The sequence below is a fragment of the Anopheles funestus genome, chromosome 2RL (genome assembly GCF_943734845.2).
Source record: "Anopheles funestus chromosome 2RL, idAnoFuneDA-416_04, whole genome shotgun sequence".
Taxonomy (NCBI): Eukaryota; Metazoa; Arthropoda; class Insecta; order Diptera; family Culicidae; genus Anopheles; species Anopheles funestus.
The window spans coordinates 69840046-69856959 of record NC_064598.1 but is presented as its reverse complement, the minus strand read 5'-3'; the positions used below and the strand labels follow the sequence as shown (position 1 = coordinate 69856959).

Below are 16914 nucleotides of genomic sequence, written 5' to 3'. Positions count from 1 at the left end.
CATCCGTCATGCATATCGATCGGAGTTTTCATTATCAAACAACTGCATATGCTTTCCTCGCAACAGTGTCGAAACATTCAGGATCGCAACAAACAGTTCGAGCTGTGGAGCGGTGCCGCCCAATATTGCCTGCTCGTTGGAAACTACAATAGCGCAACTGCCATTCTAGAATCGTTTGATCTTCCACCCGTCGCTCGGTTGCAAGTCACGGTAAGCTTTTTAATAATATATCAACCATAAATGTGCCTTTCTGTCTAGAAGTAGTCGGGTGGTTTCATCGTTCGGTTTGGTTTGTTAGCAAATGCAATGCAACGAACTTTCCTTCTAGTGTTGTTGTATGAAATGCTATGTGCATTGCAGAAATAGCTTTAAAACTTTTAGTCTTTTGAAGGCACTAAGCTGGAAATGTTAAATGTATGTCCATACGGAAGGAATCAGGCAGCTGTAATGTCAACATTCAATAGAGTTGTGTCATGAAGGTTGTGTAGTGAAAAATACGTTTTGATCTTTCAAACTTTCTTTTGTTGTATTTTCTAAAGTTGAAAGTTGGCACTTTACTATTATATTTTAACATGAAACAATATACACTTAAAGTTCAATAAAAAAAACAGTATCATATTTCACTTAGCTTAAAGTATTTCAATGAAATTTTCGAACTTTGAAAATAACCATTCCAAAATGAAATGTTAAAAAATTAAAAAATGGTTTTTTTAAATAAATTTACATGCATAGTTTGTAACTTCAAAGAAGATAAAATGAACACAGGCAAAAGTTTTATAATATTATTATTTATTGAGTATTACGGGCTATGCCGTATTGTAAGAAAGTTTTATAATAATTATTTATTTATATTTTTAATTTGTGTTTGTTTTGAAGTAAAAAGTTTATCTTTAAAAATGTCATACATAATCGTAGCGATCATGAAATATTGAAAAATGTTCATCCCCTTTCTAAACTACTTTAGAAAGGCGTTAGGCTTTAGACAAAACGTTATTTCCTTTTTATCCTACAATTGTTAGAATACAGTAGTGAGAACTTTCGCAAATCTTAAATTCAATTTTCCCCTTCAACGAGTAAAACATTCTTCCAGCTCGTGTACATTCTTTGTCATCGTTCAGCAAATCATAAGCATTAACATTACATAAAAAAAATCTTTTCCTACAAACAAATCCATAATCCCTGTCAAGCGCATTAATGAAGCCGCCAGTATCGGTGAAAATGTAATCCAATCAAACAACGGAAACCACCCGATTGTTCCGGGTGCCAGGCCAGCCACTCGATCGAAATCACTCACAACAGATTATGCTTTCCCGCAAACCGCGTACGAATGGAGTCATAAAAATTAATTAAACGAAAAACGCACCAGCCTGGAAATGTGGCCAAAGCGTACCCCCGTAAGGGGGGAGGGAGTTGGCGAGAAGGGTTGAAAAAATCACTTCTCACCGATGGTTCTCCCCCGGGGGGGGGTTGCTGGTATGCTATAATTTACAATCAATTGCAAAGAGCACTCGAAGATTCTGTGAAAACTGCGCAGACCCCGCAGAATGAAGCTGAACAAATGCGCACCGATCCATTTCCTTTTTTCTATCCTGGACATGGATCGTACCTCACAAGGCAACGATGATAGTAAGAATGAAGTTAGAAAAGTGCACTTGAGCCGAAAGTATTGTGATCTGGTTCGCTGCATTCCGTTCACGTCCACTGCATATGCAGTGGTTGGGCATGCAGTGCATTGTTTTTTTGTTCTCTTTCTCAAATGTTGACTTCAGCATCGTCGCTAGAAGACACACATCCCGCACGCAACGTATGCTCTACCGGATATTGGAAAGGTTTGTGCACCAATTTTTTGTGCTGTTTTAACTTCACTTTTACCACAACGTTTGTGCAGACCAAAAAACACATACACACAGACATGCATGCAGGCACAATTGCCGAAGTATTTGAAACAAAGGCAAAATAAAAAAGAAATAAATCAACAAGATTACATCCCAGTGAAGCGTTGCAGTGCAATCGCGTACGATCGGAAACAACTTTTACCGGAATCCTCGAAAAACCAATCAACAAATAAAAAAGCACACATATCCGCATACACCCACATAAAAGAACCTATATTCACAAGCCCGAATGCAACGTGTATGCTGATCTATTGGTTTGCCAGTTGCAACGATAGCTCTTTCATGCGGACATCAAAGACAACTGCAACAACGAAGAGAAACCCTCGAGGAAGCAAAGGAAATCCAATAATGCTAAAACAACTCTATTTTGTAGTTTGAAACTATGTGTAGGAAGGGGGGCAAGCTTATGCTTGCAGTTGCCGAATGGCGTTTAGTGCATTTTTTGACAATTATGTTGCTGCCTAAAACGTGAGCTTACACCAAACAAATCTGCATGCGGATCTGTTGCACTCTACTTCATCGAAATTGGTTGTCGAGTACAGTGAATTTGTGTGAATTATTTTACATTAATTTAATTGAAATTAGTCGAAACGTTATTCAATCCGGAGCGTCTGTTCAACTCATCCCACAATGTGTTACAATTATGTGCACCATTGCATCAGTATGTAAATCTGTTTTCGATTCAAGTTTGCTTTTACAATGTGTGTTTCTATGAAAAGTGTAAATATTATTTTTGTAGAAGCAATTTAAAAAAAAAGTAACGCGCTATTGAACGGAATGATGGAAATCTATACCGGATTGTTATCTCTGGCTGATTTGCAGCCATATAAACAAACGGGAAAAAGGCGGTCTATTGTTTGTACAATAAAACGGAACAAACAAAGGGGAACATGTTACACACAAGGCAAATAATGGATATTAAACTCATTCATTACATGTTCACCATGTACAGACTTTACCTAAATGAAATCTATATCTGCAGCAGCGTGATTTTCTCGTGATGCGATAGTTTGCTTTAATCATTTAAAAAAATTACACCGAATGTGAGAAGAAATATCTTTGTTAAAAGTAATTTTCAACCTGGAATTTTAGTAACCAATCCAAACAAGAAAATTTGGGGAACAATTATAATCTTAAAATGGATCAATTTTTCAGTAACAAACTTTACAGTACAAAGCTAAAATAAGCCAAAAATAGGCCAATAACTTTTTTGAGCACAAGCATTTAAATTTTTTTTATTTCATTTTTAATTTCTATGAAATAAAATAGAAATACAATGTAAGTTATTTTGACATTCTGTACACTGAAAATGCTTTTTTCTCATAAAAGTAAGTTCAACCTATTTTCATCATCGCGGTTTTAGCTGTTCTACTACAGCTTTTGATGTGTTTAATGCATTGTTTTTGCAATAACATTTTCCATCGGAATTCATTACATTGAAACGTGGTGAAAATAGCAACCAAACCCATTTTCATGGTCCATTTAAAATCACTATCAATATAGCGGGAGAAAAAATAAAAACCCTTAAACCCCCCCGGTCACAAGTACAAACAAAACTCCCACCAACGCTGTGTTACACGTCAAGGGTGACACTTAAAATGTCCACCACAGCAAGTGGGCCAATGGTGTTGGGAAAGGTCTCACACTTCTAACCACTATCTACTACTGCGGAATCACGACGATGGGGGCAAAATTGTTCGAAAACAGAAGGCTCTCGATAACCCGCACAAAGTACCCCATCGTCAGCAGCATTGGCTGACAAGTTTCAATTAACCGGGACAAATTAGTTTCATTTTCTCCCATCAACGCCACGCCCTGATCGACCCCATCGGTGGATGCCAAATGGCAAACTGACGTCAGCCTCTTCGTTCGTCTTAATGCAACGTTTTACGCTTTTATTTTTGCTCTTACTTACTTTCTCTCCATTGTTTTACTCTTCTGCTTATGCGCCGGACAGTGGAGCAAATTGTCATCGACAACGAGCCAACAGCTCGACTGTATGCAGCGGCATGCCGAAGGCTGTGGTAGCCTCTGGAGCAAACAGACGGAGCAGCACGTAAATGGCAACAGCGAGGGACGCCGTTCCGTTCTGCAATCGACGTTAGCCGATGGAACCGCCAAACCATCGACATCGAGCTGCTCAGCATCGGTCGCGACCGGAAGCGGGGTGACCAGATCGACTTCCAACGAATGGGTCGTGATTCCGGTTTTTGTCGACATCATCAAGCTGGCACTGAAGGCAAGAGAGGACTGTTGCGTAAGGTGAGCACACACACACAGTCCTACCCACCTGTAAATGTTAAAACCCACAAACGGAATATCACTGGGCATTGAAATTGGACGGTACAGTACCATACAAATAGCTCTTCGACTGTCGAAATTACTCACATTTATGTTCCATCATCAGAGGATCGCCTGGAACTGTTTACCATTGTGCTATTTATCTTATCCGTCACGTTCTCTTTCCACCTATATTTTTTTCTTCTTTCACAAATGTACGAACGTTGGACGACAGACTCCCGAATGGTCACATAAACATGACAGCATTCGATCGACTGGCAGCCATCGTCGGAGCTTTTACCAAGCACATGATCCAGGTCAATCAAACGCTACCGGATGTTGGACAGTACGCGACACTCTGCCAGTTCATGCAAAGTTGTAAGCTCCTCAACGAAACAGGTGAGCATCTGTGTTTATTTGTTTGTCTTTTGTGCTCTTTATTTGTTCTACGTCCATCCTTCCAATTTGTTTGGCTTTTGACAGAGCATCGGAAGAAAGCAGAGGTAAACGAAACACAAACTTTACCGGATGTGTTCGTTTGTCGGTGTGCATAAACGTACGCTGCTATTTTTGTAAATTAATACCATGGACAGTTCCTAATGTCAGAAAAATGTCAGCTCAACTTCGTCAGAACAATGTGTGGAGGCCATTTTGAACCCTCTTTTTCTATTTTCCATGAACTCATCGTCATTTTCATGTAAATGAACGTTGATGGCTTCCGGTTGCATCAGTAACGTGTCACATGTGGTTATAAATGAAGCGATAGCAACAAAAAAACCCCTTTTATAGCATTATAATATTGAACGACAGGTTGATCGAACTACTATTGCGTTGGTGATCAATCAAATATAATTCAATCATGGGGCTTCACGCTTTACATGTTTTCATGTTTATTTAAATTTTCACATTGCCTTGCAACGTTGCTTTAATAATGCAAGTTGACTTTGCTTCAATGATGAGTCCACCAGGCGTCTCCATCAATTTCATAATTTTGGTAAAAAGTGGCATATGTTGCTGTAACTACAACTTAAACTAGTTAAAAAGGTTTTTTGTTTTATTCCCTTTATACTCTATGAATATAAGGAAACTTACACTTAACTAAAAACTCTAGCGCTAAAATAAACAAACGATATAAAACATCAGGCGTCTCCACTGGTTTTGAATTATGTTTAACAGTTTAATTCATATTTAAACCTTTTGCTGAACCTTAAACATGAAGCAATTAAAAAACATATTTAGTTTTTCTCTTTAAACTATATGCATGTAAGGAACTGAAATTAAACAAAAAATTCTAATGTTGGAATGATCGAATGATACAAAATACCAGGCGTCTCCTCTGGTTTAATTGTGTATTCTGTTCAACGGTTTAATTCATATATCAACCTTTTGCTTATTTAATTCATTGAGACAATGATACAGGCTGTGTTAAAATTTTTAAAATATGCTCATTCATGTTTCTTTTGTAATAACAATTTAATTCAATCGTGCTCAAAAGAGTGATAAAAATGTATGAGCGAACAAGCATTTTAATTAATTTAAAAATCAATTTTAGATATTGCAAATGTATTAAGTAACTTTTAATTATAACATATATTCATTCCTCATCGTTAGTGGAGTTGTTATTTAAATAAATTAAAAAAATCTGCCACTGAAAAAAATCGTTCAAACTACCAGGCGCCTCCATTAAATTTGACTTTCGAACGCATTTTTGTGTGCTTATTTCAAAATCAAGCTTTCACGCTAGGATTTCAAATTTGAATTCACTTTTTAAATATTAAATTTTTTTTGTAACACATTGCTCGATAATCACAGCGAATTCGAAAACGCTAATCGCTCCGCTAAGCGTCGAAATGCAATGTACAATTTATCAACCCTAAAGTATGTTCATAAATCAACGCTTTCATCTCCTAAATAACTACTATTTAATCGGTCGTTTGATCTTCAAACACTTAAGCTTCGTTTCGATTGCGCAAAAAAAAATCTACACTCAAACAAACAACCAAATCGTATAGCTGTCAGTGCTGATTGCGTTCATACCTAAAACGTACTGCACCCGACAAGGACATATTTTATGAGCCACACAAAAAAAAAGAAAGCAAGCGAACAATCCTAAAAAGTTCTCCCAACACGATGTTTGCCGACTGTTGGGAAATGGCTACAACAAAGCGAAAACATAAATCACCAAAAAAAAACCCTTCCACACCATCGGCCCACGGTCAGCCACCCGGAAAAGCGACCATTTAGTACGCATACAAATTGAATGTGACCACACTCGCTGTGTTTCTTCTTAATCTGGTGATGCAGCTTAAAAATCGAAGCTTAATACCGACACGCAAGCAGCTTAGAGCGTACCAAACATGTGGAGCAGAGAGAAAAAAAATCATATCCTAACATGAACCTCAGTCGGAAAAGAAACGAAACGACAGAAAACTTCCCTATTGCATCGACAAATAATCGCATCCGTGGGTGTTCGATTTCGTCTGTCGCTGCCATCGCGTTTCCGCTTCCGAAACACATATTTTATCAATTCATATGCATTTATCGATGATGTTTGCGCCAACTTGCACGGCCAGCCGGCATGTGAGTTCGTGTCCAGCGTCGAAACCGAAGCCGCGTTTTTGTTTGTGTTTGTATATCCTCACGGGCAAGGTTTGGACGAAAATTGGCATGTACAGCAAACCGCAAAACAAACCTCCCCAGAGCGTTGTGCAATTTATTTATTTCTTTTTTCTTCTTGTCCAAACCAGCCAATGTGGTTGTCCTTTTACTTGCATATGCTTTTTTTTGAGTTCCAAATGTGTTTCCTCTCGCTTTTATTTCTGCTGTAAAAGGTCCAATAAAACAACGTCCCTTAGCACAACGCTGCCGAGTAAGGCAATCGGTACTGCGGGGGCATGGGATAAAAATTCGTTTAGATTCAACATCACCCCATAAACCGGAACAGTGTGTTTCTTTCGCGATGCAAGAATGGGAAGTGTTGACGAAACAGAACAAAAAAAGTTAACCAATAGCAAACGAAAAGACACGAACTGGGCAAACGATAAAAGATACTGCGATTCGACAAAAAACCTACTCCAAAAACCAACTGGGCCACATCCGGTGCATATTTACCTAAGCTCATGAATAAGTCCACCTTACCCACGGGGACCGTTGAATGTTTGGAGCACTGCCTGTACATCGTGGCGATCTCGATTGGGGGCGAGTTAACGGGTGGATTTTCTCGTTCAACGCGCGCGTTCGAAAATCATGAAAATGCGCAAGAAAATATCAGCCCCTGAGCTTATGCCGTTGTCGTTGCTTCTTTGCTGCAACGGGACGTGTCATGAGCCAAACTTCCAGCGTCACACCGTGTTTAACGTGAGGGAATTTAACACCTTGCACACATTCACACCTCAAACCGATCCGAGAGTGACCGGGAGTGACGTAGCGAAAGCGCATGTTGATCCTTCCAGGTGAAACAGGCACACACACACACACCTGCATCGTGTGCATATGCATTTTTCAATAGCAACAGCAACGGTGGCAGCTTAGTAACATCCCACTGGGAATGCCAACCCGACCAGAAATGGTGTCACTGGACAGTGACCGTGCTCGGAAAAGCCGATACCATCGCTTAGAAACATGCACCATCCGGATGGTTCTGGAAGCACACACGCCGATGGACGCCTCAGCGGGGAACTCCCGCGTTTCGAATTTTCGAAGAATTGCACCAAACATATCGACAAAACAAAGCCCGATCCGATCGCTTACTGGTCAGTGCCGGAAAGGATATCACTTCCATACCTTCCGATGCACTTATTTCGCGAAAGCACGTCGTCCTAACGCTGGTCGGAATGAAATTTGATCGCACTACCCCGAACCAGAATTGGATTTTAATTCCCTTTCCATTGTTAAATATTTGCCAAAAACCCAAAGGGCTTTGGTTCGTGGTACACATTGGTGGATGGGTTTAGGCATTGTTTTTAATATGGAGACCATACGAGGCCAACGAGATCTCGAAACGACCGTGTAACAAATTGTGTTTTTGTAGCGTTGGGGAAAAAAATCGTTCCAATCTTTTAATGCAAATTGAAAATCGTTTCATTTGATTTTAATTCAATTCAATCGGTATGTAGTGACGGGGTTCGAATAACTTATATAAAAAGTAATATCTTTGACATTTACAATCAATAAATTATTCCACCATTAAGTTCTCAACGTTACCAAATATGTTTTTGTTACAAGAAGATCAAGTTAATCGATATGAGATCCCTTTGTTTTATGATGTGGTTGGGAAAGCTCTAAACATTCCTTATTTAAGCTTAGATACTGTTTGTTTATTCAATTATTTACAGTTCGATGGTCATTCATGCAATTCAAGTTGTTACACAAGAAATTCAATGATAAAGTCTACTCTTCCAACGAAAATCATCGATTAATAGCGATTCTCCTATGAAAGCAATATCGAATACATTAGAGAGAATAGTTTAACTACTGAGTACTCAAAAAAACGCTAAGGACAAAATTTCCTCTTTGTGAAAATCATAATTATATCAGCCTTCTGTGATCATGGAATATAAATAAAAAAATAAATAATCAAAAATTACTCAAAATAATTAAACACTTGTATGAAAACAACACAGACTGTTAAGCTCAGAGTCCTAACCTACCATAGATGGAGCATATATTCCCCAAGTGCTTCAAAGTATCTTATACTTGGATCGTATTCCTGCACGAAATACCAATCATCGTTCCCAACCATACCTTCAACATTCTTTCCATTTTGTTCTCTACTTAAAGTAGCAATAGTTCAAGTAATAGGACTCTCGTACATAATCTACATTGTTGGAAACAACAAAGCTGTAATTTTTATAAAAAATCGTTCAATGTTGTGAAACTCATTTCTTACCCTTTGAAAACTATAATGTAATAATTTAGTTAAAAAAAAGTAAATAAACTACTAAAATGAGACAGATTTTACAAGTTATCACCGTATGCATTATGCGTTCTAAACCAATTAAAATATATTTTTCTAATAGTAATCATATAAGATGTTTTTTTATTTAAAATAAAGAAACTAGACGTTAGTTTGTAAAACTCATGTTTCCCAAATGATCATCGCAACAACTAAAATCGACACTTTAAGTTTTACTTACTGTTGCTTTTTCACTTTCTCGCCATATAAGGAAAAAATACCACAGATTATGCTACCATAAAGCAAAACTATACAATAACACCCACCAGAAGCCTTTCATCCTCAGTCACAGACTTTCATCGAAGGTTTCAATGAATTTTCTCGACAAAAATCCTTTCCACCTTCCGTCACTAGATAGCGCGCCACACAAAGTTTTCTTCACTGGAATTCCAATAAAAACTTCACAAAAACGGCAAAATAATACCGTAAACCGTGTTATCACCGTTCGTCGTTCAGGGTGCACTTGGTACAGCAGTGAGTAAGAAGAGTCTTAGCTGAAAGAGTACACATTCTCTTCGTTGTACACTTGAGCCATTTCACCATTTTGCATCATAGAAGCACAAGGATGAGTAACATTCCATGCAAAATAGTTAATAACATCTATCAGGATGGGCCAAGGGGTTCAAGTATTTCTTTGAACTGCATTGATCCGGCTGGGAAGCTATGAATGTTCATTTTGCTCACCCGATTGAGAGGACGCGTAAAATCTGTACATTTCATTCTTAGTGTGTGTATTTGTGCTTTTGCATCCTAATAATGCTACCATAGAAAATAGCATCTTAAATAAATTATAAATCACACGCTTTAGTTGCCATAAAACTCCGACCCAATTATCTCGGTTTTGATTGTTCGTAAAGGTTCACGAAAATAAAACAAACCGTTCTATTGTCTGTTTTTTTTGCAATAGCTCATGCATCGCTCTACATGCAAATGCAAACTCTCGCAACAGGACACATGATGGACACGGTGGGAAATTTGCAAAATAAAAAGCGAACAAATTTGGCCAGACAATATGCATCATCCATGATGAACCTTTTTGCTACTCTCGTCTTTTTCGCTTTTTTCTCAGCAAATCGAGTTAAATTAGACCGCCAGACCGAAAGCTGTTCAGTGTGAAATTAAAGAGAGAAAGAAATACATCAAAACTAGAATAACCAACGAAAAATGGTAGCATACGCAAAAGAAAACAAAACATGAAGGACTATGGAAAGCTTTAGAAGAGCAGCAAAAAAAAGGAGGAGAAAAAACAAATCAACATATAAAAGTGTGATAAAAACTGAAATAAAATAAACTAACATCTTCTCTCCATTTTGGACCAAACTGGACCGAATTAAATTACCACATCGCAACGTAAACAGTGCATGCAATGCTTTTAACGCCACGTACAGTCTTTTGCTATTTTTTCTGTGAAAAATGATCCTCATTTCAGAAAACCCTTTCTACGGAGCAATTATGTGTGCTTCGCTTTTATTAAATGGTTTTCCTTTTATTATGCAAACTTACACTACGGGTAAGTTATCAAGCTTTAAGAGCTCCTTCAAACTGGTTTCACGAACTGTTAGTAATGCAAAACTCCATGCCAGAGGTAAAAAAAAAAAATAGATGGAGCACCATCCTCCATTCAATTGCATACGATGGTTTGCTGCACCAATACCTCATCTATTCATCCTGTTCAATAGCCGCTTTGCCTTGTTTGCTTTGGCAGCTAACGAAACTAATCAAAGTTGGTATTATCGCAACTTTGATCCGAAGCTATGGATCGTTCCCTCCAGAAACCGCACCCTGAACTGATGAAAGCCCGAGGATCACCGTCAACCGCAAGCCTGGGCAACCTGATTGCTTGAACTTCTGATTATCTGATAAATGGACTTTTCCTTATGGTGACCAACCACTGAAACTCACGCCAGGGGGAGCAGTTTTTTCTTCTTTTCCTTTACATTCCCATATTGTCACCAGTTATCTACGCTCAATCTTTGGGAAAATGTGCAAAGATACCGCAAAAACCTCGATGGACAGTTGGAAAACTATCAATCTTTCCATCTGCCTGCCGTGCTTCACATGCCACACCACGTATCAACCACCTTGATTCGTTTGCCCTGACTGTGAAGATCTACCGCCGGTAGCTGCAATTCACCGGAAGCGAATTTTCGGTTCCTTCCTTGCACGTTCAAGATGAAGTGTCATACTTTTGTTTTTCATCATCGCATCAGTTCTTACAGATCTTCTCGTGCTTTTTTCGCTCTTCCATCCGAGTTGCTTCAAAAAAAAACAACCAACCAACCATTCTGCTTTTGGAAGAGCTTTTTCACTACCGCAAGCTTAATTTAATTTAACGTTAACCGAGGTACAACAACAAAAAAAAACACTTCACAAAGAAAGAATGCTTGAGACGGCAAAAGTCCTGCAGCTCGAATAGTTGAAATAGGAAGGCAACAGGAGAGAGAAAAAAAGGCTCAATCCTTTGAAAGAATGATCAGCCTTTGAGCGAAGGACGCGTCTGCTTACGTTTACGGATAAAGAATGTTTCCTCTCCGAGCGATGTGCGATAGTACAGTTAATAAAAATGCCATTCCAAGACACCGAACCGAAGGTCCGAACGGTGCAGATAATAATGACGATGACGTTGGTCGTCCCAGTGCAGTGTCCAGCGGTGCTCGTCGTAAATGATTTCCCGGGAAGAAATATGCCCGACCAGTTTGTTAGCGGGAAACGTTGGGGTCGCTGTGTCCATTGAATGCACACAGTGCAGTGCAGTCGGCACCGGTCACTAGCAAAGCGACAGTGCAATGTTTGGCATTCGCAACCCCTTCAAGTGCACCGGCACACAGTGCTGGCTTCTTTCCGGTTATCTTTCGTCCGATTTGAATTACTTCCTTTCGTCGGCCGCTTCAATGGTCAACGGGTTTTGGCAAAGGGAGAAAGAAAATTGTACTTTTCTTCGCTTATTAATAATATTTCCTGCATCTTTTTCTTTACATTTCCATCGCTTCTTTTCCACCAGAGCTTATGCTGGCATCGTTCGAATGTGAAGCACCGACGCTAGCCGAGAAGGAATTGTACGACGTTGCATAGCATTTGCTTCGACTGTTGCTGCTGCTACTGCTGCTCATCTTCCAAACGGGAAGCTGGACCACGCTGCCAACCTACCAATGGGACGGGAGTTGGAACTGCTGCTTTTGCTGGTGACTATGGATAGTGCTACCGGAAAAACCCATTCTCGGCAAGTGGATTGAAATTCGATTGCAATCGGAACGGAAATCGGGTGCATCAACGGTGCGCAATTGCATCGAACACTCACATCCGGGAAGAAGGATGGTCATAAGGTGCCACTGGAACTGTGTCTCGGTACGGTCATGCAACGTGTGCATGATTTCCCACTGTATCATACATCAGAGCTAGGTTTATTAGAGTTTCTTTTACACCGCCATGGCCGTGTGGTCGGGGCAGGGCCAAACAAAGAGAAATAAAATTTTATTTCCAATTACCCATAAAACAAAATCTTTTTCCCTGGATGAAGAATAAACCCTGGGCAGCTGGAATGTATAGCAAAAAAAACAACACACTAGTAGCAGTATGTAGGAATAGGGAGGGACATAAAAAAGTGTGAGTTTCCGAGTGAGAGAGCGAGAGAAAAAAAAAGAGGGAAGTGATAAACGGATGAACGCTTATTTCCAAGTCAGTGAAACGGATGATTGTCTTTGGGGAGTGTGAGAAAAAGTATGTTATCCGACAACGATCCCGATCGAAAGCTTACGGGAACAACGGCAGAACATGATTCGAAAGCGTTACACCCAGTATGCAGCATCCGGTCAATATCGCCGATCGTTGATTTTATTCGCAGCGATTTTTTCCCCCTGTTTTTGTTTCATCATTACATAGTTTATTGTAGTCCAGCTGGAAGGAGTAGATACTTTTTTATCATTTCTATCTTTCTACCGTTCGATTTATATCGCGATGTACCAGTGCAGTTCGAAAGGTGCATCAAGCATGACGGTGGTTTTTGGGAAGGGAATGCGCAGAACCGGGTACACATTGTAGCCAGAACCTGGTAGACTAACGATGTCAACGATGAAGCTGGAACAGAAATGGCAATGATTAAAGAAAATTTATCGTTTTATCGAAAACACTCACTCGTAAGTCCACAAATCGTTTAATTGGTACTGGCCAAACCACTGTGCGCATTATCCGTAATTATATGTGCCGGATTTGTGCCTGCCTTTAATAATCTCACACTCAGCAAGGAACAGCAAGGTAAGTGTAAGGGAAATTAAATTCATAATGTATTGAATTTACTACATGGTTTGTATAGATAAGATCCGAAAATGTGGGATTTTTGCGCGGCCAACGATGAGCATGAATTTGAGTCGAAAGAAATTTAAGTCTTTCGTTTCTGTTTTAGCTTGTTTTTGGGAATCTTTTTCTAATGCGTTTTAAGGCGAAATATAAATATTAAGTATCTCGCAACAGTGGTTCTTCATGGTTATTTTTTAAGAGGAAAATTACACCAAATGTTGGATTCGATATCTTATCATATGCACACTTGCACTTGTACGCTTCCAAAGAGTATGAACAAAATAAATCTTAAAAAACATTCGTAAGTTAACCTTTTAAAAAGCTGTAAAAAAATCATTTTTGCCGGAATTCATGCTAGTGCTTGACAAGCTGGATTCTGAAAATGTCAATTTATGACAAAATGATTTACGTTTATTATTGGAACAAATAGAACTCATTTCAATTAAACAAAGCTCATCAAGTACTGGGAAATTATGTGAAGAAATCCTGATGAAATGGATTCATTTTTCACAGGTATTTGAGAAATTATGGGTACATAGATTTATTGAGAAAAGTGCGTTTAAACATAGGACCATGTGCATTTTCGCAGAGTTGAATTTTTTGCAGATGAATTATTTGTTTAAACTGTTCGTTGTTTGTTGATTTGACTTATGTTGATTACCAAAAAATTCTTAAACATTAAATTGTATCGCTCTTCATCTTTAATTGGATGTATCCCTTTAAAAATGTCAATAACATTAGATTCCTAATTCATTTTTGGAATAGATTTTCTAGATGAGTCAAAGTGTGTAGTGTTTTTATTTCTATTTTTCGTAAAGACACCTGTATACCTGAACAAAATATATCTTTCCATATATTTTTCTTTTTTTCTACACAATAAAATTCTCATTAATTTCGATTTATTTTCATATAAACGAAACGATAAACTCTTCTCTCATGTTGCATCCATATTAATATTTACCATAAAACAATTGAAACTGCTCATAAAATCGAAACATAAGTATACACAGTTCACTTCAACCACTTTTTCGGCACTTATCGTGGCAAACAATAGAACGATCAACATGTTAAAGCCAATCCGAAAATGGTACACAATCAACAGCGAGTAGCTGGAAATCGGTTAATATTTACACTTGCTCATCAATTGAAATAAACGTGCAGCACTTTAAACTTCGATCGCTTGTTTAAACCACTTGCATTCCTGTTTTCTGAGAATACACTCGTCAGTGGAAACTGTAAACTCGATTACGGTTTCCCACCCGATAAAGCCATACAGCAAAAAAAAAGTGGATATGAAAGTGAAGCAAACGAAACAGCAGTTCACATTGGCTCGTGCCACCGATTACTGCTGGTGCGGGATTGAACCACCGAACGACAATGATGTTGCTCATAAATTGCGTCCATCGGTGGGGCACGCGATATTGATGGTTTCCAAATTGTTGCCAAACACAAACAGGGAGCAAAGGAAGGAAATAAAACAATAACACACCTCCACTCCAGCTGCAAAAACACGTACAAACAAAAGCGCATTCTGTTAGCGCGAATATTTTCGATAAACATAAAGCACACCACATCAGCGTATTACAAGCGATAAATAAATCTCATAAATTTAACTTACATCCCACCGAAATTGCCAACCACAATAGCGAAATAGCTCATAAATAAAACCAACAAAACCACCCCGCAAAACAAAACAAAGTTCGGATAGATGGAGAGCGTGCGAGAAAGAAGGGGAGAAAAAAAGGACAAACGAATGCGTATAAAAGTGTTCCGGAAATGTTTTAAAAAAAAAAAGAGCGGATACACCATTGCACCACAGTCGGAGAATTATTTATGCACAATGCTAATGCTCATCGTCAGCTGTTTATTTGAATGCTCATAATATGCCCAGGCCTTTTTATGCATTTAACCTCCACAAACCGTTTGTCAATAAAAAAACGAACGAAACGAACGAGAGCGCGAGATCATTATGTGCGTCCCGTTTTTTTTTTATATCATTTCATTTTGCAACTTGCTCCCCATACGCAAGCTATCATTCACCCTTCGAGTATGTCGGTTGCAGTGAAATTAAAATTCCTTCCAGCACCCACATGGGGGCACTGGAATTGGTTCGCGCTGGTTATTGAAAAAGTTGTGCGGCAGTTGAAAATTCCCCGTCCCACGCAGAGGGAATGCAGGAGAAGAAAAAAATGAAGAAGAAGAAAACAACCTACCAACCCGCCACCCACAATCGCCCATCCGTGAAAGGGTTAAAAAATTTATGATGATTGCCAAACAAGCACATCATTGCGATGGGTTTTTTTCTGTTGTTTACGCTCGTGCTAAGCGAACGATCGATTCATGCCACAGAGTTACACTTATTTCCCTTCGGGCACGGAAGGTTTGCCTATAAGCCTTAAAGCGGCTGGCGTATGTTTTATGGCACTCGCATTGCACAATAAAACATGGCATTAAATGTATCCCGCTACACAGCAAAACGAAGCGAGGTCTGCTTCACCCGCAGTAAGAACAGCATTTCTCTCCTTCCTAAGATTCACTTTGTTTTCTTACCCTGTTCCTAACCGTTCTAACTTCGAACCAACTTCGAACAGTGCAATTCATGGCCATCCATTAGGCACACCAACCCGGTGGAGAGAGAAAAAAAGCCGTGGCTATATAAGAAAGCTTCCCTGGACCATGCCACACCATCGCCGAAGTGGACCGAAACGGCCACGATGCTCAATGTTTTCTTCAGCAGGAAAGTAAAACCCAACCGGAACAGCTACTACTCGCCGTTTCAAGCTTAATGAAGATGAGCCAAAAACCGAGGCCCGAAATCCATTTCACAGCCATGCGATGCAAACACGCACACACACACACCGAGTGAAATGTACGGAACAAAACAACAATCCGTACACCCCAACCCGGTTTGTCGTTAAGTTCAGACGATAGTTACCATAATGTGCCATCGGAGGAATAAATCTGGTGTAAAGTGCAAAAGCCCTTCAACGCGTTCCAGCCGTTCGCAGCCAGTTGTGGGGCGGAAAGAAGGTAGGGAGAGATGAAGGGAAGGTCCCGATTAGCTAAAAAGGGGAAACATTTGCAGTACACGACATGCAGCGGCACTGGGAAACCGCTCGGTGTTAAAGGTACGGTGGTAAAAATTTACGAAAATGTGATCCTCACCATCCCGGGGATGCCGGACCTTGATACAGTCTAACCGGCCAAAGTTAGACTTGTGACTTGTTTACACCACCATTGTGTATGTATGATGTGAGAGCAAAAGTTCAGCATAAAGAACTCATCCGCTGGTCCCTCTCTGCCTCTCTCCCACTAGAATGGCCTGGGCTCGACCCATTAAGAGCACTCGTTTGTTCGGTTTTTTCGGCCACTTTCATCGTTCTTTGCCCGCCACCGATGGACATCGCCGAATGGTTGATTCTATCCCACACTTACTAGCATGAGCTTTCAACAGAGAGAGAGGGAGATAGAAAAAAGCACAAGAAAGCTTAC

At 39.5% G+C, this 16914-nt stretch overlaps 1 protein-coding gene across 3 annotated transcripts in view; it reads left to right on the top strand.

The window, feature by feature from the left end:
• Positions 1–13741, top strand: part of LOC125766334 (ras-GEF domain-containing family member 1B-like) — a 37796-nt gene extending 24055 nt beyond the window's left edge. For 2 of the 3 annotated variants that reach the window (XM_049432182.1, XM_049432183.1), the window contains exons 8-10: positions 67–210; positions 3853–4157; positions 4411–12124. In XM_049432182.1, coding sequence (XP_049288139.1) covers positions 67–210; positions 3853–4157; positions 4411–4729 — 768 coding nt within the window. In that variant the 3' untranslated portion in view covers positions 4730–12124. The other variant, XM_049432184.1, reaches the window with a different exon arrangement.
• The last annotated feature ends 3173 nt before the right edge of the window (positions 13742–16914 follow it).